Here is a 23,416-nt window from a genome sequence, read left to right on the forward strand (position 1 = left end):
TGGGAAGGCAGGGATGAGGATGAAGAGATCTAGAAGAGAGAGAGAGTGTCAAGAAAATCCAAGACATCTACTGACTCAGAAGGAGAGTATCGCCAATAATATCAAATATTTAATGGAAGCCAAAAGATAAAGACATTAAAGACACAGAATTTTTTTTTAATAAAACACACTTTAATGTCAGTGAGACCAGTTATTTTTAGGAAAGAAAATTAAATAATTTCATTTTTTTTTCAGAGAAATATTGAATTCAGTTTTTTGGTAAGAAGACTGGGGATGATGTGAGAGGTATTTGTAGGAAAAAAGACACCTTAGAATAGATGCTAAAGAGAGGGAGGCTGAGAGTAAAAGAAGGATTCTGTTCTCAGTAGTAAGAATGTAGAAACAGAGAAGGCAAGTGGAAGGAATAATACATGTCTTCATAGGGCAAGGGAACAAGGAAGGTTTGCATGGAGATCAATTTAAGATGGAGAAACTTCTCTCTTGGATCAAGAGGCTGAAAGGAAGAAAATGATGAAAGAGATGGAGTGAGGATCTGGGAAAACATGGAGGTATAAAAAGAGAAAAGTATGGATGCAGAAGGTGTGAGCCTTAGGAAAAGGAGGCAATGTGATATAGTGAATAGAATGCTGAACTCGGAGCATCAGAAATATAGGTCTGGATTCTGCTTAGCATGCTGTAAAGCTGTGTGGCCACAGGCAAGTCACATGATGCCCAAGATGATTAGTCAAGTATCTCAGATTTTTTGATTGCAGGTTAGCTGCATTTTGACCAGCTCTGGGATTTCATTAATACAATCATAATTCCTTGGCAGATTGATGTATTATGTTGAGTTATAGAATGAATGGTTGTTGGGCCCTAAACTGTAGAAGATTTTGCAAAACTAGAAATCTATGGATCCATCAATGCACAATGACATAGTCACCTAGTGACCATCTTAGTCATAGAAATCTATCACCATTGTGTTCTCCTTTGACCCTTAAAAATGGTCCACTAGGCACAGATAGTTGCACTGATTATGTCCACAGGTCATGGATGGGGAGTCAGTAGGGAACGCTGAGCCCATGTGAAGTGACTTGTCCAAAGTCACCCAAGTTGATAACATTACACGTAGGAAATGATCCAGTTCCTCTGCCCCAAAGGTTAAGTCTCTCTTCATGTTACCATGCTGCTTCTGAAGTCATGATCCTCAATGTGTGCAAGTGCAGGCACACATTTTCATATCACAGAGTTATTAGCAACAAAACTTTTTTATTGTATACCAAATTCACAAAGAAAAGTTATAAGATACAGAATTATATTATCCTTGGGATTATTTGAAAAGAACAAACTAATACAGGTTTTGGAAGGATATTTTCTAGACCTTCCTCAGAAACCTAACATTGAAATTAATGATATGAATTAGAACATGGTTGGAGGCATTAATGAGAAGGTTGCCCATGAATGTCTATAAAGCAACATCTAATATGTACTGACATTGAAGATATTCTACTAGCTTTTCTTGTTTTTGGAAATTAAGATCCATTTTAAAAAATAGATAGGAATGATTCTTTGCTTGAAGGAGATTACAGCAAAAAATATGAGAATTTTGAATCCATAGGGTAACGCCAACTGGCTAATTTTCCAAATCAATTTTATATTCCTTTTTTTTTTCTTTAGCGAGGAAGAAAACGTAGTTCATAAAATGGTGGACGGTCGATGATTCCAACCAGCTTGTTATCGATGCTAATTTCATTTGGATCTCCAACTAATTTGAGAGTGAATTTCTGTAGAATTGTCGCAAAGAACAAAAACAACTCCATTCTTGCCAGGCCTTCTCCAAGACAAGACCTTTTTCCTGAAAAGAAATAAAATTACACATAGAAATTTTCACACAATATCATAGTGTCAGCCAAAGTGAAACAGACTCATTGGACCTAGACATTTGTGGGGGGAAATTAAAAGAGAAGGATGCAGATATGCAGAAATGGTGAAATCTATGATTGTGACATATATTTCAATCATTAACTGTCACTAGGGGCAGAAAGGAATTCCCTCTTCACACCATTCTTCCCATGGTGAGCCCTTGTGGAGAAGATCATGCAACGGAGTCATAGTTCCATAAAGAAGAAGATAGAAGAGCAGCCAAGAGATTCAGCTCATCTGGTGAGAACTGACAGAAGAAGTCAGGGCATGGAAGAGTAGAAAAGAAAGTGTGCAGCATGCCATAGAGGGCTGTCCTCAGAAGGACCACTGGGAGGAAGCTCAGTAAGTGGAGGGTTAGAGAGGGAACAGGATTCTCCCATTAGAGTGAGAGGTGCAGATGGGAAGGGTTTCTTTTTACCAATGGAAAAAGCCATGAAGTAGTCACTTTTTTTGAATTTCCCATTCTTATCCAGGAAGTGTTGGGGGTCAAACCGTTCAGGATTGGGAAACTCTTTGCTGTCAAATAAGATTGGGAAGAGAAGTGGGAAGACTGTTGTGCCCTAAAGGGAAGAAATTTGAGTCAATGATAACCATGAATACCTTTGCTATGTCAATCCCAAGGATCTTCAGTGGCTCCCTTCTGTCTCTAGTACAAAATGCACACTCCTTTCATATGGTGACCATTGGGATATCTAGCTATTGAGAATTTGCACAGGTTCTATTCTAGCTTTTCACATTGGTATCTGCATTATTGTCCCCATCACACCTTCTTTCTGGTTCTAGTTTAAACTGGTCCAACTGCTATTTCCCATCCACAATGCTCCCTCTCTGCTCTTTATGCCTTTATAATAGTTATGGCCCATTGCTAGAAGGCACACCTTGCTCACTTTATCTTTTGAGAATCTGTAGTTTTCCTCACAGATTGACTTTGGGTATCACCAAGGAAGCTTTGACTAAGACTAAAACTCTTTGTGCTCCCTCTCCCCTCATTACCATGATCTATGCACTGTGTGTTCACCTAATATCTGTGCAACTCTGCGCAAAATAGGAGAAATGCCCGTGTTCCTGGCAATGATGAAAGAAAGTAGGAAAAGACGAGACTTTCTGCCGAGGGGTTTCTTCAACAGCAAGTCACTCTGTGAATCAAGTCACAACTTGGATCTGAAGAAGAGAATCGATCCTTTGACTGGAACTTTCTGTGCTAAATTGTGCTTTCTCCAAGAGAAGCCTAGGTCCTCAATAGTCAAACCACCTTCAATTCTTGTCTGGTGTCAGCAGAATGTGGCCCAGCAATCCTTACACAGGAGATTCTTCCTGAAACCTGAGGATTTGAACTCAACAATGCACTCATTGGGGTATATTAAATGTGAAAGTAGCTGGAATGTTTTTTTTTTCTTTCTTTGAGGGAGAATAATTTTGCTGATCCACTGGTAGGAAAGCTCAATCTAATTCCAGTTCACCCAATCAATGTTTTTAGTAACCCTGAAAAGCAGCATTTTGGAATTTAGATCTAGGATTTAATCTTTACTCCAACATTTTAAAATGACCATAGGCAATTCATCTTCTTTGAACCTCAGTGTGCCCACCTGCACAATAGGACAGATAATAATATTTCCCCAATCCACTTCACTGTCTAGTCAGAAGAAATGAAAAAAATGGAAATCATTTTGACCAATCTTTCCATTATTTTCCCTCCATGATTACTTACCTTGGGGAGAAAATATTGTTGTAAGTGGATGTCCCGAGTCACTGCATGGGCCAGGTTGATAGATGTAATGCCAGAAAATCTTTGCACTTCGTGTATTACAGCATCCAAATAGGGCATATCTTGTCTGTCCTTTATGGAAGGATCTCGATTATGTCCAATCACACGATCAATTTCCTCATGAATTTTTGCTGCAGGAAAAAACACAGGAATAATCACTGGACTCCCAGATCTTCTCAGAATGTCCAACAGAGCGTGTGTGGAGTGTCTGCCTGATCATATGATCTGCAATGATTCTCAGAGGGGCTCAGGGTTCTGTTTCTCCTCAGGCTTTAGCAGCAGCAATGGGATAATCCTTTGTAGCTCAGTGCATAGGAATCATGAAGAACTATGTTTGTATTCCTCTTTATACATCATCTGTGTCAATTCAGCCACATCATTAAGCTTTTCTAATCATGATTTTCCTCAGCTGAATAATGGGGGTTATAAATTATGTGTCTACCAAGATTCTTTTTATCTCAAATTCTATCATGTTATGATTTGTGCAATGGAGATAATAGCTGCATCTCCCTTAGAGGACATCAGATGAAATAATATGTCAAGTGATTTACAAACTTTATATCCTTTATATTAATGCCATTTAGCATGCTCAATCAAAGTAAATGGCTACATTTGAATTTGATCGTTTTGGAGATGACATTTACATCTCAATTTAACCCATTCACCAGATAAATATATACATATATATATATATATATATATATATATATATATATATATATATATATATATATATTTTTTTTTTTTTTTTTTTTTTTTTTTTTTTTTTCGTTCCTGACTCAACATGTAAGTTTTTGAGAAACAGAATTTCAGCATTTGAAGTGGCTCATTTTCCCTATGGCCAATCATGTCTGTTATGCTGTTATCTATCTATAGATACTGATAACTGCATTTTTAAAAGGAATTGGAATTAAGTGACTTACCTAGGACCATACAGCTAGTAAGTAAGTGTTAAGTGTTAGAGTCTGGATTTGAACTCACATCCTCCTGACTCCAGAGCCAGTGTCCTGTTAATTGTACCATCTAATTCCCCAGTAATCCTGTTTCTTATGGAATAAACAAAGGATCATTGAAGTTTTGCCTGAGAACCTCCTGTAAAGGAGAACCTCCTATAAAGGAGAATTCATTACCTCCAGGGCAGCTAACCAACTACATGGGCTTTGGGAAAACTTTCATAGTTAGCAAGCCTTTCCCTAAATGAAGTTTCCATTTGTCAGTTTGTAACTTCTCTCCCTGGTACCCAGTTCTGCTCCCACAGATCCAGCGCTGGTAGAATATAAGTCATTTGAGTAAAGGAGGTCTTTTATTTTATTCTTTTTTTCTTAAGCATAGAGTCAATGTGCACACTAGATACTTCATATATTTGTTAAAGTGAATTGAATTCCCCATGACAGAACTTCCTATATTTAATTAACTAAGTCTTGCATAAGTGTTCTATGCTACTGTTTGACCTGTTGGTGCTCTGTGTGGAAGTCATACAAACACAAAAAGTAAGAAAACGGGGCTAGCCCCTGAGCAAGGTACAGGGCTGGGAAAGTCAGCCTGGTCTATAAGCCTGGCAATTCTTGTACTTACCTTGGGCCTCAGGATGCTTCAGAATCAGCAGCAGGCCATATCTTAGAGTGCTGCTGGTTGTGTCTGTTCCAGCAACAAATAAATTTATTCCAGTCATTAGTAGATTCTCTAAGTCAAATTCGGAGTGGGGATTATCTTTTTCCTAGAATGGAGGAACAAATTGATGAAATGAATGAGAAATAGCAGGAAAAGTCATTAGCAAACATAAGAAATATGTGAGTACATAAGTACATGTCCTAGGAGCCCTCACCCGCCTTCATTGCCAACTGCAAGAGACTATAACCTGCTTAATGCCCCTACGCTTCCACTGCCCAACCATAGATCTGTCCTTCCCAGGAAACCTTTTTCCCCTCAAATAATATGGCATATGGATAGAGCAAGAGCCTTTAAATCAGGATGAACTGGATCTAAATTTAGCCTTAGTTAAGGTGCAAGTATATAGCCATGGGAAAGTCACTTAATTACTTATATGTAACAAGAAAGAGCTGAATCCTTTTCAGTTCTCTAATATCAATGATGTATAAGGTGTGGAAACAGCCTAATCAAGTAATTCATGCAACATTGTAATGAACTAGTAAGTGATCCCTCATACTGATATTTTCACTCCCAAACAGGACAACATCTCAATAAAACAAGAAGCAACAGAAAATTTTCAGATTTTCAAAGTGTGAAATTGAGAGAAAAGTTTATGGCAGAGAATACAGAATTTCAACTAATTGTGTAGCATAAAGTAAATATATTAATAAGGAAGACAAAGCAATGCAATCTTATGTTTTCATATCAATTCACTATTTAAAAAGCCCATTGGCTCTCAGTCACTGAAAGAAAGGTAAAAAATATAGAGGCAGAAAGAATAAAGTAGGTAGGGAGCTAAAGGAGTCTTGATATCAAGCTTGGAATAAAGTTTCTAGTGAACATTTTAATAAAATATATTTAATCCTGTGCTGTTTAACATGTTTATCCATATATTACATCCCTGAATCGGCAAATATGTAAGATATCTCCATTAAATATGAGGCAAAGTTTTAGGTAGTAGTGACATAAAGGCAAAGGACAAAAATAAGACAGAATTTACATCCTGCTGGAGATCTAGAACATATTCAGAGATAAGTATGTGTGCCATGTATACAAAATAAATACACAGATATTTCTGGGTGGGACAGAAACAGTGGGAGGAATAAGGGAAGGCTCCTTGAAGGAGTTAGTAGATAAGTGTAGAAGAATATTATGGCTACTAAGTGTTGAGGAAAGAGAATGAAAGAATTCCGGGCATGGAAACCACACTGCATAAAGGCAAAGAGGGAAAAATGGAATACATTTATTGGAACCAGCAAGCAGGCCAGTTTGGCTGAAACATAGAGGCTCTAAAGGGGGAAATGCATCACCAGTCTAGAAAGAAAGGCTGCAGTTACAGAGTGAAAGGTGTTAAAAGCCAAACAGATGTATGTGCATTGTATCTGAAAGCCCTAAAGCTTCTTGCTCATGGGAAGGATTCAATGATTTCCATGCTTTGTGCAGGTTAAATTCGAAGATTTGTGAAAAATGGACTGAGAGTCTTGATGCTTGGAGAACTGTTAAGAGGGAGTTATTTTCTGTGTGAGAGAGATGATGCTGAGCTGAAATAAGATGGCTGTGCTATGAACAGAGGGCAGAATACAGTTAATGATTGCTGCCATGACTGGGATGTTGGGGAGAGAAGGGCAGTAGACATTTACTTTCTCCTCTTCTCTACTACACTCCCCTTCCCCAATGACATGAGTTATTGGACAGCTCAGATCCAGGGGGGAAAAGCATTGCTTGCTCAACACTCCCCCAATGATCGTTCCTTCTAAGGAAGTTTAGTCTATTGAGTGAGACTAGGAAGGAATGAAGAACATAAGCATTTATCAGGCATATGCTATGTGCCATATCCTATAAAATATATCATTTGATCTTTACAATGGCACTGGGAATTAGAGGGTATTATTATTTTCATTATAGAGTTTAAGGAATTAAGGCAGACAGATATGAAGTGACTTAGGATTACGCTGCTATAAAGTGTCTTATTCCATATTTGAACAAAAATATTTCTGATTTCAGGCTCAATACTCTATCCACGCATCCCCAGCTCCCTCTATCAGTCTGAGTGGAACTATGTACAATGGGAATATAGTTTGAGGATTAAATGCAATGTTGGACTGATATCTTGGAACAATCTGAGTAAAATTTTATTATCAGGGGAAAGAATAGGATACTATAAGTGCTTTATTTGTTTTCTGAATTTTTTACACATTTTTTGGAGGAGGTTTTTTTATTTTTCTGTGGAGCAAGTTAAAGGTCATCATATAACTGAAAATAATTACTTATGAGTGCTTTTGTGGCAGCTAGTTATAGCCAGCATTTATAATAGTAGCTAGCATGTATATGCTTACAGGTTTGTGGTCTGTTGCTGTTCAGTTATTTCAGTCATGTCTGATCCTTCCTAAATCCATTTAATCTTTTCCTGGCAAAGACATTGGGGTGGTTGGCCTTTCCTTCTCCAGTGGATCCATTTTCAGGCAATCAGAGGTTAAATGACTTCCACATGAAATGTCTGAGAATGGATTTGCATTTGGGTCTTTCTTCATCCAGGCCCAGTGTTCAATTCACTGAACCATCTGCTACCTGTATTTTAAAGTTAACAATATGCTTTACAAACATATCATTTTATCGTCACAATCACCCTGGGAAATAAATGTTATTATAACGATGAGGTAACTGAAGCAGTCAGTAGTGGTAAAACTTGCCCAGGACTATAGAGCTAGTATCTGAAGTTGACTTTGATCTCATGATGTCATTTTTTCCTATTTAGAGTTTGCTTTGTTATATATTTTTTGCATATTATCTCTCCCATTTAATTGTAAACTCCTTGTGCTCAGGGACTATCTTTTGTCTTTTTTGTGTCTTCAGCACTATCTGGCACATAGTAGGGTCTTGCTAAATATTTATTAATTGATTCCTATTATTATTCTCCAATATAATATCTTTTTCCAAATAGGAAAGCCTAGATCATGAGTTCATTTTTTAGAAATTCAGAATTTTTATAATTTCCCTTACAGTGTTCATTTAAGAGGCAGACATATACCAAAGAGACCAATAGAAAGCCAGTGGACACCTTAGGGAAAATGGATGCCTTGACATTTTCTAATGTTCTTTCCAATGGTTTTCTGTGGAATTTTATGAGTGAAGATACTCTCATGGGAATATATATTAGCTTTAAAGTATACTTCCATTGTGACTTGACACTTTATAACAATAAATAGTTGTAGCTGCAAAGTTGCGGGGCCTTTGTCCCCACCTGTTTCCCACCACCTCTTATTAATTAGCATTTAAGTATCTCTTTTAAAGGGAATTTATTCTTTTGGTTCTGGGTTAGATTTCCACAATTTAAATGTAACCCCAGACTCCTCCAAGCAATGACAAAAAAACCATGCTGGGGGGGAGGGGTTAGAGGTGTCAGGGCTTTGGGGATTTCTGCATTCAGGCTATTTAATCTGGTGTTTTGCAATTTATGCTTTGCACTCCTTTTTGCTAACAAATACCTTGTCAGGTACAGATGCCCTTTCCCATGAGAATGTAATAAACCAAGGCTTTTTCTTTTTCAGAGGGTCTCTGTATTATGATCAATAGTGTCCCATATATTTTGAAGAGGGTGACCTGTAAGAATCTTGAAATATCAGCTTTGTTCAAAGAGCAAGGTGCTTCCCCATGCATCCTACCTGCTGCATTTTGGAGAGGTAGCAGTCAATGAAGTCTTGAGGGTTGGTGGGATCTAGTACTTTTTGATGCTCCTTTACTCTTTCCAAAATGAAATGTTTCAGTTCTTTCACAATGTTAAAATGCACTTTATGTTTTCCAGGGAGATAAACTCTGAATCCTGGTAATAAGTTGTAGAGCTACAGCCAGCAAAAACACAAGCAAACACATGTGAGTTTACGGTCATAAAGAGTCACCTCTATATTTCTACTTATAAACTATTCTATTCTATTTATTTTTATTGACAAAGACTGTTGTCTCTCATCTTCACACACTGAACAAAAAAGAAAAATAAAGGCCTTGAAACATGTATACATAGTCAAGCAAAACAAATCCCCTCCTTGGCAATAGCCAGAAACATGCATCACATTTTATATTTTTAATCCATCACTTCTCTGTCAGCAGGAGAACACCGTGTTTCCTTTTGGTTCCTCTGGAATCATGGTGGATTTTTATATCAATTAAAGTACATTAGCTATACCTTTCATCATTTCTCAAAACATAAAATTCTGTTATATTCATTTTCAAGAATTTATTCCGTTATTCCCAATTAATGAAAAGCCCATTTGTTTCTAGTCCTTTGAAGCTCCCTAAAAACTTCTATTAATTTTTTTTGCATATAACTTTCAGTTTTACACACTTTCTTAAAATTTTTTTTGGTATACTGGCCAAATAATGGTATTGCTAGTTCATATGACAGATATGATTTACTAATTTGGGAGTGACAGATCTAAATTGCTTACCAGGTTACCTGAATAATTCAAAGATAAATCAACAGTTTGTCAATATGCTAGTTTTCCCACAACAATTTTTTTTGGACATTTACCTTTATTTACATATATTTTGAAATACTTGTGAGGAAAAATTAGGTCTTCCATACTTTTTTGAGAATGCTATTTGAAACCAATTTTTCACACAATCTTTACAGTAAAATAGCACTGTGGTGTGTGTGTGTGTGTGTGTGTGTGTGTGTGTGTGTGTGTGTGTGTGTGTTTGTGTGTGTGTTTAAGGCATCCATTGAGAAAGGACTTGGTATAGATTTGAAAAAAGGGAGAATTTATACCAGCCATCAGCGAACAAAACATCATATCCTAATTAAACAGAACAAATTTCAGGATAATATTCAATAGAATTAGGGAAAGTTAGAAGCCAAATCTGGATTAGGATACAATGCTTCTTGGACTCCAGATATAATTAGCAAAGGATAATGTAGTTAAATTCGAGTAGAACTGGTGATGAAGAGCTGGGGAGAAGAGCAATTAATTAGAGTCCAAAAAATGTTGGGAAAGGTCAGTACTTGAAGTGAGAGGAACAGGCACCCTTAGTGAGGCAGGAGAAGGATGAAGAATCGTTAGTTCTGGTTTTAGCGAATGACAGCCTTTCATCCTACATGCCCATCCATTGTAAAGACTAACCCATAACACTTCCAGAATCTGTAGGTTACTTGCCTAAGCTTTGGCCAACTATCCTCCCTAATCTTTTAAGAATGATTTGGACAGGCTCCTTGTTAATAACTACTTTAATTGTCCATATATATATGAGCATTATCATACTTGGAATATCTTAAAATCTAATCAGACAGTTCTCTCTTTTCTTAAATATTTGTATTGCCTAGAAGTAGTTCACAGAATACTGGGAAAAGACTTTCTAATTTCAGAGCCAAAGATACTACATGACATTATTGTCCTTACATGCATAAAGCAGGAAGTGTGTGTGTGTTCCTGTGTGATGAAAACCTTGCTAAGAGTTGAGAATCCATGGTATATTGGTCCTGTTGCTAAAACTGAGCAAACAGCCATGTAATATGAAGACATTGTTGGTTTTACCTGTACCCATCGTGAATTAAGGATCTGAAAGAATTCATTTATCAACTTCATCAGGTATTGAAATTTCTCATCATTGTACTTGAATCGATCATGGAAGAGGATAGAACAGATCACATTGCATGGGGCCCAGCCAAGGATGAAGGTGGGATCAGTGGGCTGACCTAATGTAGAGAAAAGTGAATAAAAGGAAAAAAAAAGTTTAACAAAAATGTTCCAATTATGTAGAAACTGAACATTTCTTCTAAGGTTAGAAGATGTTGTTCTACTGAACACTTTCCCTTATCCTTATAGAAAACTAAATTAACTTATGATATTAGAGTATGAGAAGAGAGAAGGAAGTTTTCTGGTCCAGCACAGTGATTGCCTTTTCAGTGGACCAACAATAGAATGATTGCCAAAGCAAATAGTATTTAGACCTAGGGATGCTTAATTGGACTCCACATCCCCAGGGGAAAGCAAAGAAAACCAACCCTTTGTTTTCCTGAGTTCCTCCACCAGACATTGGGCTTCTTCTTGAACTCTTTCTTCAATGCTTCTTTTCCCCATCCCAAAGTTCCTTAGGGTCATAAGGGAAAATCTACGCATTTGTTTCCAAGTCTCTCCATCACTAAAAACAATTCCTAGACAAAAGGGGAAAACAGGACATTGGTCATTCTAAAACTGACGGTGGTGGAAAGAACAGCGTACATGGCGGCTGAAAGATTTTGGACTAATTCTTTGATCAAATTTAATTTTATTCAATTTAAACCAAAATGTGATGCTACTGCATTTAGCATAAGTACTACTATATAAATGATTTGTCTTAAGTGCTGAAAATAGACATTAAAAATCAAACCTATAACTATGCTCAGGATTAAAGTATTCCATTCTACTAGAAACATTCTGATATACTCTTTTGCTTTTTAGTCACTCTTTTGAATAAACTAAAATTACCTTTTTTTTTAAATGTATCATCAAATATTGGAGTACTTCCTCTGTCTAAAAAACCATCTCCTTGATCAATTAGAGCTTCTTTCATAATTTTATATCCATATAGCACCACAATACGCTGACTTCCAAAATAAAGAGTATAGATGGAGCCATACTTTTCAGCCAGCTGTGAAAAGAATGCCAAGAAAGAAGAAATATTCAGTGTAAATTTTTAGAGTTATAATTTTCCCCCCACAACTACCTTATGATGTTCCATATGCATGTGTACATATGCATACATGTACATGCATGGGACAATATGTTGTAAATGAATCCCAAATATAAAAGGACATAAGCTGTGGGATAACAAAGTTTTATTCTCATTCTTTTTAGTTTGCTTTTTAGAAATCCTTTTTATTACATGGCACACAATTTTTTCAGTTAGACTTTACTTCATTGGTACCTATCTTGAGTAAAAATGTTTTAAAAAGCCCTGCATTTGATTTTGGGTAGTTTACCTATGGAAGATTTATAGTAAGACATGGCAAAATGCCATCCAAAATGGAGAGGGAATTGCCCTCACCTACCAAAAGCTATCTATTATTGTTGCCTCTCCTCTCCTTTTGAAATATTTGGAGTAATTTTGCAGTCATCAGCACTTACTTCCAACTACCCTCACCAATTACTAATAGTCTTAGTTTACCCAAATTTATGGCTTTACCTTAATTCACATTCTTCTACACCTCTTTACAACATTTTACTCTTTTGACTACCTTCTTTTCTCTTTACTCTTTTCTCTCTGGGTTTCTATAATCCTTCTCTCTTTACCTCCCTGTCCCTCTTTCTCTGTCTCTGTCTGTATCTTTTCCAATTCCCTTTCCCTTTCTCATTTCCACTTATCAATCTCCTTTGCTGGATTGTAGTCTATATTTAACCAAACATCCATTAGTTGCATGGGCCATTTCTCTTCTTTTTCTTTACTCTATGCTTGGTCATCTCATAATTATTATGTGCATAGCTCACATATCTATACATCTTGAACTAAGATCATCCTATACATAGGAATTCTACACTAAAAAAGTACTAAATAGGGCAGAACCAAAATGGTGGAGAAGACACAAGTGTCATTCTAAGGTCCTCTTCTACCCTCACTACTAATTATCCAATTCAGCCTCAGAAATAGTGCTTGATGGGCAAAATCCATAAATACTTGGAGTACAACAAGTTACCAGCTGAAAATAATCTGGAAGATTGCCAGAATAGGTTTGTCCTCATTGTCAAGAGCAGGCCAGTGCAGGCAGGGAGGTAGAACACAGAGTCTAGCACACTGAATGGAAGGGGTCAGGTGGAGATTTTACATGGAAGACTCTACCACAAGCTTTGATTGCAAAGCCATAGAGCAGCAGAGAAGTTACAAGAAGACCAAAAGTAGAATGTACTCCAAAAAACACCAGAATCTAAAAGGATCTGGCTACACTCATCCAGCTCAGTGACTCAGCATGGACCACAGCACAACTTTACAGCTTCATTCTGCAGCTCTGGGCTTTTGCTTTTGGCAGCCACAAATCTGTTCAGCAGGGGGGCTCTGCCTGGGGCAGCTACAAATCTGCAGGATGGGGGCCACTCTACCAGACACAGTGGAACTTCCTCAGTGCAGCCTTGCTTCCCAGGGCAGAGATACTTCTATTGCAGGGCTCTTCCGGAGCACTTCTGCAGCTCAGTCTCTCTTTGCAGCCCATTTGCAGGACAGCTTCTGTATATCTATCTATACCTATTCTGCAGAGGAAGCTGGTAACTTCTTTGCCCTGAAGGCAGAACCTAAGGACTTTTTAAAAATGAGTAAAAAAGCCATGCAAACTCTAACCATTGATAGATTCTATATAGAAAGAGAGCAAGTTTTCAGTCCCAAGAAAACTAATAGCAGACAATCTCCAGACAAAATCCCAAAGGGGGATGTAACCTCATCCCCATCACACAAGGCTCTCTTAGAAGAAATTACAAAAAAAAAATCTTAAAAGAGAGCTAGAAGAAAAAGGGGGAAAGAAAAGAGAAGCTCTGCAAGAGAGTACAGAAAAATGATTATTAAAAAAAAAAGAAAGAAAAGAAAAAACCAGAGTTAAACAAAAAATTTGACCTCCAATTATAGGACTCAAGAGAAACAGAAAAAGATCACTTGAGGACTGTATTTATGGTATGGACATACATAAAGAATGCATGTATAATTTGATTTTACTGATATAATATAAAAATGGAAATAGAAATGGAATGGGGATAGTAACAGAAAAAGGAAAAATAGGAGATAAAAAGAGGGAAATTATATTTCATGAAGAAGCAAAAGAAGTCTATCATATCTGAGGGAATTTAGGTAGAAGGAGAGACATTGTGTGAATTTTAATCTCATCAGATTTGGTTCAAAGAAAACATAATAGACATATTTGATTTACAGAGAAAACTCTCTCACTTCATTAAAAAATGGAAGAGGGAAAGGGGAAAGGAAAAGAGTAATAAAGGAAAGGTATAATAAAGGGGAAGGGATTCAAAGGAATGGAAGGGATTCTAAATAGGGAAAGCTGTGTGAGGGAAGTGGTGCCCATAAGTTTAATACTGGGGAGAGAGATATGGGGGGAAAGAAAAAGAAAAGCATAATCTGGGAATAATATTATGGCAGGAAATACAATTAGTAATTTTAACCATAAATGTGAAGGGGATGAATTCTCCCATAAAGTGGAGACAAATAGCAGACTAGATCAAAAGCCAGAACCCTACAATATGTTGTTTACAGGAAACACATTTAAAGCAGGGAGATACATATAGAGTAAAGGTAAAAGGCTAGAGCAGAATCTATTATGGTTCAGGTGAAGTCAAAAAAGCATCCTTATCTCAGATCAAGCAAAAGAAAAAATTGATCTATTTAAAAGAGATAAGGAAGGAAACTATATCTTGCTAAAGGGTAGTATAGAAAATTAAGCAATATCAATACTAAACATATATGCACCAAGTAGTATAGGATCTGACTTCCTAAAAGAGAAGTTAAGAGAGTTGCAAGAAGAAATAGACAGCAAAACTATAATAGTGGGAGATCTCAACCTTACACTCAGAATTAGATAAATCAAACTACAAAACAAATAAGAAAGATATTAAGAAGTAAATAGAATGGTATAAAAGGTAGGTATGATATATTTTTAAATTTTTTTTTATTAATTTTATAATTATAAATTTTTTTTTGACAGTACAGGTGCATAGGCAATTTTTTACAACATTATCCCTTGTACTCCCTTCTGTTCTGAATTCTTCCCGTCCTTCCCTCCACCCCCTTCCCTAGATGGCAGGCATTCCCATACATATTAAATATGTTATATTATATCCTAGGTACAATATATATGTGCAGAACTTAATTTTGTTGTTGTTGTTATTGCAAAGGAAAAATTGGATTCAGAAGGTAAAAAATAATCTGGGGAGAAAAACAAAAAATGCTAACAGGTTATACTCGTTTCCCTGTGTTACTTTTCTGTGTATAGCTGATTCTGTCCATCATTGATCAATTGGAATTGGATTAGTGTTAGATTCTTACTAAGTGCTAAGGAGATAATGAGATATTAGGTTCTTACTAAGTGCTAAGTCGGTACTTAACAATTCTCTGGTTTTGCGCCTTAAGGGGATTTTTACCCCCTTTGAACTTCTGGGGAGGAGCTTAATGTTTTAAAGAAGCAAGTTCATTGGTAGAAGTAATTTTCCCACAAGCCTTTGCATTATCCCATGCCCATTCTCTGGGAGGACAAAAGAGGGAGCACTCTGGAGGAGGAGAGTCTACTGTAGGTCAGAGTTGACGGCTCTCAATAGGAAGAAGAATCTGGCCAAGACATTGAGTTGAGACAGCAGATCTCCTCCCAGAGAGCGATCGGCAGTTTCTGGAGATGACAGGACATTACAGATTAACTCTTCTCTATGCTGAAGATATCCACTTCCATCAGAATATAGTATCATTGTTGAAGTGTATAATGATCTCCTAGTTCTGCTCGTTTCACTCAGCATCAGTTGATGTAAGTCTCTCCAAGACTCTCTGTATTCCTCCTGTTGGTCATTTCTTACAGAACAATAATATTCCATAACATTCATATACCATAATTTACCCAACCATTCTCCAATTGATGGGCATCCATTTATTTTCCAGTTTCTAGCCGCTACAAAAAGGGCTACCACAAACATTTTGGCACATACAGGCCCCTTTCCCTTCTTTAGTATTTCCTTGCGATTTCTGGATCAAAGGGTATGCACAGTTTGATAACTTTTTGGGCATAATTCCAGATTGCTCTCCAGAATGATTGGATTCTTTCACAACTCCACCAACAATGCATCAGTGTCCTAGTTTTCCCACATCCCCTCCAACATTCATCATTATTTGTTCTTGTCATCTTAGCCAATCTAATAGGTGTGTAGTGGTATCTCAGAGTTGTCTTAATTTGCATTTCTCTGATCAATAATGATTTGGAACACTCTTTCATATGAGTGGAAATAGTTTCAATTTCATCATCTAAAAATTGTCTGTTCATATCCTTTGACCATTTATCAATTGGAGAATGGCTTGATTTCTTATAAATTAGAATCAATTCTCTGTATATTTTGGAGATAAGGCCTTTATCAGAACCTTTAACTATAAAAATGTTTTCCCAATTTGTTACTTCCCTTTTAATCTTGTTTGCATTAGTTTTATTTGTACAAAAGTTTTTAATTTGATGTAATCAATATTTTCTATTTTTTACTAGAAACTAGAGGTGATAGTGCTATACCAATCAGACTCACAAAAAAGTATTTTAATCACCTAGAAAAAAATCACAACAAAATTCATCTGGAAGAACAAAATGTCAAGACTTTCAAGGGAACCAATGGGGGAAAAAATCAAATGAAGATGGCCTAGCTGTATCCAATCTAAAACTATGTTATAAAGCAGTGGTTACTGAAACCATTTGGTATTGGCTAAGAAATAGACTAGTTGATCAGTGGAATAGGTTAGGTTCAAAGGACAAAATAGTCAATAGCTTTAATAATCTAGTTTTTGACAAACCCAAAGACCTCAGCATTTGGGATAAGAATTCACTGTTTGACAAAAGTTGTTGGGAAAATTGGAAATCAGTGTGGCAGAAACTAGGCATTGACCCACACTTAACACCATAGACAATAAAATAATTGTATGAATATGTATACATATTTTGTATTTAACATATACTTTAACATATTTAACATGTATTGGTCTACCTGCCATCTTGGGCAGTGGGTAGAGGGAAGGAGGGGAACAATTGGAACAAACGGTTTTGCAATTGTTAATGCTGAAAAATTACCCATGCATATATCTTGTAAATAAAAAGATATAATAATAATAATAAACCAAAAAAGTATAAAATAAAATTTTTTATACTTACACTAAAATCTTCCAAATTTCCTTACCTATGGCTAAGGTATCAATGTATAAGAATAGATTTAACTTCATAATTAGCAAACTTCAATGGTTCCCTGTTACCTGTGTGATCAAATGTAACTTTTTTTTTAAACATTTAAAGTCCTTTACAAACCAGCTGATACTGGTCTGTTAAGTATCCTTATCCTTCTTCATCTGCTTCATGGTTCAGGCTAGCTGATACTCTTGATGTTTTGCACACAACACTCTATGCTACAAGGCTTATGTAGTTCCTATGCCTAGGATCCATTTCTTCCTTGCCTCTTAGTATTCCTACTCTTCACAAAGCTTAGCTCAAATGACACTTTCTTTGCAGGTTTTTCTTAGGCTTTTCCCTAATTGCTAGTGCTTTCCCCTCCACAGAAATTACCTTATATTTATTTTCTACACATTCTTATAAGCTTACTTTGCAAATTGTTTCATTGACCTATTGTCTCACTTCCCCATTCTGTATCCAAAATAGAAGTTTGGGTCCTCTAAGGGGTGTGTGCCAAATCTCTCTCTAAGTTCTATAAGAAGGGATTGAATACAAAATTACTGTACCATTGCAGTGAGATATATATGCAGTGAAATATGTAGTTAGGGCAACTTATAACTTTGGAAGCATTTGGAATTTACCCTCACAAAGGTTCACAAATCACAAGTTAGAAGATGCATCTATTGATAAGTTGAGTTGCTCTTAGGAAGTTTCCCTCGATCATTATACTTTCACATTATCCCATTATCTTATTATCATTAATATCATTATTCACATTATCTCACATTATCCCATTGCTAAGCCACACTGCTCCCCCACTTCAGGTTGGGTTCACATTTCATCCTCTCCAACACCAGTGGGGACAAAAAGGTGCATAAATTTGTTTGTTCACTGGTATAAATATCACCAAAAGCTTTCCTAAAATCAATGATCAAAACATTTTCCCACAAGTGTAGAATCACAGATTGTCATAAATTTGGATGATTTAGAGAAAGATAATAGAAGGAATCTTCCTTATGACTATCTGATACTAAACTGAAATTAAGTATAAGGGAAATAGAGTGAAAAGGGCTAAGTAAGCTATACCACTTAGAAAACAAATACCTTTATCTAAAAAAAAAAAAAAAGCCTAACCTAACACCTAGTCCTAAAAATGTGACTTGTGGACCTTGCAGAAAAGACCCAGGAGACCAGATAACATAAGGTGATGGTTATGTAATAGTGAATAGAAGAAGAAGAAGAAGGAGGAGGAGGAGGAGGAGGAGGAGGAGGAGGAGGAGGAGGAGGAGGAGGAGGAGGAGGAGGAGGAAGAGGAGGAGAAGGAGGAGGAGGAGGAGAAGGAGGAGGAGGAGGAGGAGGAGGAGGAAAAAAAGAAGAACAAGAACAAGGATAAGAAGTAGAACAAGAAGAAGAAAGAGGAGGAGGAGGAGGAGAGAAGGAGAAAAAAAGAACAAGAACAATGATAAGAAGTAGAACAAGAAGAAAAACAAGAACAAGAACAAGAGTGAAGTAGGAGGAGTAGAAGTAGGACAAAGGAGGACAAAGATGAGGAAGACAAGGATGAGGAGGAAGAGGAGAAGGAGGAGAATGAAGAGGGGGAACAGATCTACATTCCCATATACATTTGCAGTGGAGATATATTTGAAGCTCAAACTATGGTTCCAATAAGTAACATTGAATCTCCTCTTTTTCCTATGTAAAAGATATCCCATTATTGCATATTCTATGTAGTTGTGGCAGTTGAAGAGGTGTTACTTTCCTAAATTTGTCAAAAGACATGAGGTTAACCTGGAATTTTCTATGCTTGATGAAGATAGGATGACTCACTGTCATCACTGTGTCCCTTCCTCAATGTTTGCCAAACATCTTTTGATGTAAATTTCATTTGCCTTTATTTTACAAAGTATTTTTTTTTCCTTTTTTAACTTTTAGTTTGGAATGACTTGAAACTAATGGCTCTATAAGACATCAAGAAGTAATGAAAAGAAGTCAAATTCCCCCCAAAACAATGGAGGGAGGACGAAGGAGGAGCTTGGATAATCAAGAAATATTTAAAGTCCTTTTTTCTTCTTGGTTTCTATGACACTTGTCTCTTTTGTTTCTTCTGCTACATGTCTGGCTGCTTATTGTCAATTCTCATTGCTGGATCATCATACTTCTCCTGACTACAAAGATTCATTGTATGGGCTCTCTTTTCTCTCTACTCCCTTGAAGATCTCATGAACTGCCAAACACTTTCTAACTAGATTATCTCAGCATGTATAACATCAGTGATTATTTCCAACCTGAAGACTCACTTATAGAACTAGAATTTATCATTTTTGAATTCCACATAACCAGTGTCTTAGAAGTACTCAAAATGGATGTCCTATTGGCATTGCAAATAATATATACATAATTCAACTAACTACTTTTCTCATAAAACTACTTCTTTCCCTAAACTTACCCATTTCCCTTGAGAAAACCCAAGAGGTAGACTCTCCTTGAATACAAATAATTCCATTAATCCTGAATTGCCAAAATGGATTTATATTTGACTTAATTCTTATTTATATCTATATATACTTACAATAATATATGGTCAAGTTGGATAGATTCTATCTTCAGGTCCCCACATCTATTCCATCTCACTTCATGACATGTTTGCTGACCCCCACCTTGCTTAAACTACTGTAACAGATTGGTGAGACAGGCAAACAAACAAGTTAAATAAATAAGTCACTCCAAGAGAAAGAGAAGATGGAATATGACAGAAAAATCAAAGCACCATCAAGTTCCCCTGGAAATGGATATAGTCCACAACTCTTACTCAAGAGCCTTTGGAATCCATCTTTTCATGTCAATGATTCCTGCCCCAAGACCACTGACTTTGTTTTCAGCACAGGCCAAACAGCCTTCCTTAAAGTGAGGAGCTAAGATTACCTGTGAGAATGATGCAGTTATATTCTTCAAATCCAATTGCAGGAGGTTGCCAAGAAATGGAAGAGGAGTAGGACCTGGTGGGAGCTTTCCCTTTTTGAGTCCCTGACTCCATTGAGATAAGAAGATCAGGAAAAGAACACAAGCCAGGAGGACAGAAGTGGTGAGTCCCCAAGGATCCATTGCCCTGAGAGACGGTCCTACAGCTCTAAGAGGTAATAGCTCAAGCATTAGATTTTTATAATCATTGACAGAAACAAGGGGTGGCAATGCCCAGCCAATAACAGGATAGGTTTGCAGGCATTACAATTAGTTTTCCATTAACCAAGTAACCAACAGGTGATTAAGGATATATCTAAATAATTGTTCCTTTGGAATCAGTTCCTAATCCGAACCTGATCCTAAATCACACAGGGACAGTTGGGATAGGGAAGGATTTTTTCTCATTTTTTGGAGGTTTATCAACTATCAACAATGAACTTTCTGTCAGTCTATGGGGCTTTGTTGAGCTAAGGAGCAAATATCCAAATTCAGTCTGAGAGGAGGTGGTTAAGGAATCCAGCTTCTAAAATTCTGCAAACATGATCTCACAGTAGAGTCAGGTGATATCTTCTTATCTTCTAAACTACACTGGGCTTAATTGACATGCTTGTTTTTTCTCCACCTTGAAATACATTCTGCTTGAGAAAGAAAGGGGCAACCAAATAAGTATTCACATGCCCTATCTCCTTTCTACCTGTTTAAGCAGTGATCCCGTAGCCTTAGTGGGCCTGGTCAATATTTATTCCTTTTTTATTTTCTTGAACAAACATTTGATGTCTCCAACATTTTTTCATCCCTCAATGTCTTCTGAGCTTTTAGTGTTCCTGACCCTGATCTTTCAGATTAATGTCTTTTCTGGTATCAATCTTTTATAAGACTCTACTTCTGTCCATCCGTGATATATGTTCTCATCTACTAATGATACTTCATGCAGAGCATGAACCCATCTCTTTCAGACCTCCCTATCCTAGCTTGGAGAAAAACACAGACCTCAGGTTGATTGCAACTATAGATACTTTTATTTTCTTCTAGTCTTCTCATTTCAATTGGTATGGAACCTATTTCTCTATTAATGATCTCTGCTTTCATCTCATGTGCAGGACTCTGAGCATCACATCAGAATGTATGTCTTCCCCTATGTTTGAATTGCTCACATATCTTTAACTTTTCAAAGATAGCTTAGTGTGTCATCAATGGTCAATGTACAGAGAGGCAAGATCTCAGCTAATCACTACTCACTTATTGGCCCCTGTCTTCTATTCACAGAAAAACTATTGCCTGGAAAGTGTGTGTAAATGTGCTATTTTATAAAAGCTTTTTGCTCTTTTGGAATAAAGAAGATTGACAGGTTCAGAAAGAAAATAAAAACATAAAGAAATAAGATTCTTACAGAAAAGTTTACTAAAGCTAACAAAGCCCCGCTCAAGGGAAATTGCTATTAAATTCTAAATGCGACAATGCACATTTTGAACATCTGACAAGTACCACAAATCATGGTCTGATTTTTCTTTCATTGCCAGACCTTAAAAGGTGACCAAGAAAATGTTACGAGTGCAGATTCAACTTAACAGTGTAAAAGATTTTTTTCCTAAGCAGCTGGCTATTAACCAATTGCTGTCCTGCATGCTGCCTCTGTGGATGAATACTTAAAACACAAACTGTCTGTCCTTCAAAAGTGTGACTGGCTTGCCTTTCCCATTGTTAGAGTCAGTTCCTTCACTGATATAATCACAGAACTCTTGATGTATGCAATAAGGTATTAATAATAATAAAGTTTGACACTTTCTATGTCCAGGTTTTTTGCTAAAAAAAACTTTAAGAGCTTTATCTCATTAATGCTCACTACCACCCATCTAAGTAAGTTCTAATTATTAGTTCAATTCAGCAGTTATAGAAACTGAACCAAATGGTGATTAAATAATTTGAGAATAAAAGCAGAAATGTCATCCTGGTTCTCCCCCTGTTACATTTGTGATCTTGATGAGGTTCCATTATCCCTAGATCTCATTTTCCTTCCCTAATTACTGAAAGTGTTGAACTAAAAAAATCTCGTTCTCAAATAGTGAACCCTGTGTCCTGTGATTTCCTCCACCCCTTAATAAATCATCTCCACCCATTTCAAAGATTTGGACATTTGAGCAGAGATCTGAAGATATTTATATAAGGTCACACCCCAATGAATAGCAGGCAGAGCTGAGATCCTGCCTGCACTATGGACTCACTCAGACTGAAATGAACTTCTTTCTTTGTTTATAGAACACACAGTCCCTGGTGACATTTCTTTGAAGTTGGCATGAATTTCTCAGTAAGTTTGAATTTCTTTCCAACTTATCTGTTTATCTAACCCAACACTGTTATTATTTCATTTCTGCTAATTGGTCTCACACAGATGGAAGATGCATGATTCAAGGACAGAAAAAGCATAACGTGGAGTCTGGAGAGAGCTTTGAATGAACCTTCTGATCATCATTATCACTGTTGTTAGAGGAAAACAAATTGATACATAGTTTGTAGCACTGCCATCTCAGAATTCTTCTCTTTGCCTGTGTCAGTCTCCACGTTTATAAAATGCTAACAATAGCATCTGTTTGTTGTGGAGATGAGATGATATTTGAAAAGGACATCAAAGCATTATACAACTATTATAAATTTTATTTTTTTCATCCCTCAATGTGTCACTAGAAATGATTTTCATGAACTGATTTGAAATGAAATACCAAGAACAAGTGAAATATATCACACAATAATGGCAATATTCTACAATGATAAATTGTTTTTGTTTTTGTTTTTTTGTTTTTTTTTAATAGCTTTTTATTTACAAGATAATGCATAGGTCATTTTTCAGCATTGACAATAGCCAAGTCTTTTGTTCCAATTTTCCCCCTCCTTCCTCCCACCCCCCCCCCCCCCGAGATGGCAGGTTGACCAATACATGTTAAATATGTTAAAGTATAAATTAAGTACAATATATGTATACATATCCCAACAATTATTTTGCTGTATAAAAAGATTCACATTTTGAAATAGTGTACAATTAGCCTGTGAAGGAAAACAAAATTGTAGGCAGACAAAAATAGAGGTATTGGGAATTCTATGTAGTGGTTCATAGTTATTTCCCAGAGTTCTTTCTCTGGGCATAACTGGATCAGTTCATTACTGCTCTATGGGAACTGATTTGGTTCATCTCACTGTTGAAGAGGGCCACGTCCATCAGAATTGATCATCATATAGTATTGTTGTTGAAGTATACAATGATCTCCTGATCCTGCTCATTT

At 36.6% G+C, this 23,416-nt stretch overlaps 1 protein-coding gene across 1 annotated transcript; it reads right to left on the reverse strand.

Moving 5' to 3' along the window:
• Window positions 1-1,228: 1,228 nt before the first annotated feature.
• On the reverse strand, window positions 1,229-20,307 carry LOC141558747 (cytochrome P450 2C23-like). Its single transcript, XM_074296421.1, has 9 exons — window positions 20,103-20,307; window positions 11,776-11,938; window positions 11,313-11,462; window positions 10,843-11,003; window positions 8,980-9,156; window positions 5,243-5,384; window positions 3,611-3,798; window positions 2,321-2,462; window positions 1,229-1,834 (listed from the first exon to the last, which is right to left on the reverse strand). Exons 1-9 carry the CDS (start codon window positions 20,280-20,282, stop codon window positions 1,653-1,655), a joined length of 1,485 nt encoding a protein of 494 aa, XP_074152522.1. The 5' UTR covers window positions 20,283-20,307; the 3' UTR covers window positions 1,229-1,652.
• Between the last annotated feature and the right edge of the window lie 3,109 nt (window positions 20,308-23,416).

The sequence above is a fragment of the Sminthopsis crassicaudata genome, chromosome 2 (genome assembly GCF_048593235.1).
Source record: "Sminthopsis crassicaudata isolate SCR6 chromosome 2, ASM4859323v1, whole genome shotgun sequence".
In the NCBI taxonomy this organism is placed as follows: domain Eukaryota; kingdom Metazoa; phylum Chordata; class Mammalia; order Dasyuromorphia; family Dasyuridae; genus Sminthopsis; species Sminthopsis crassicaudata.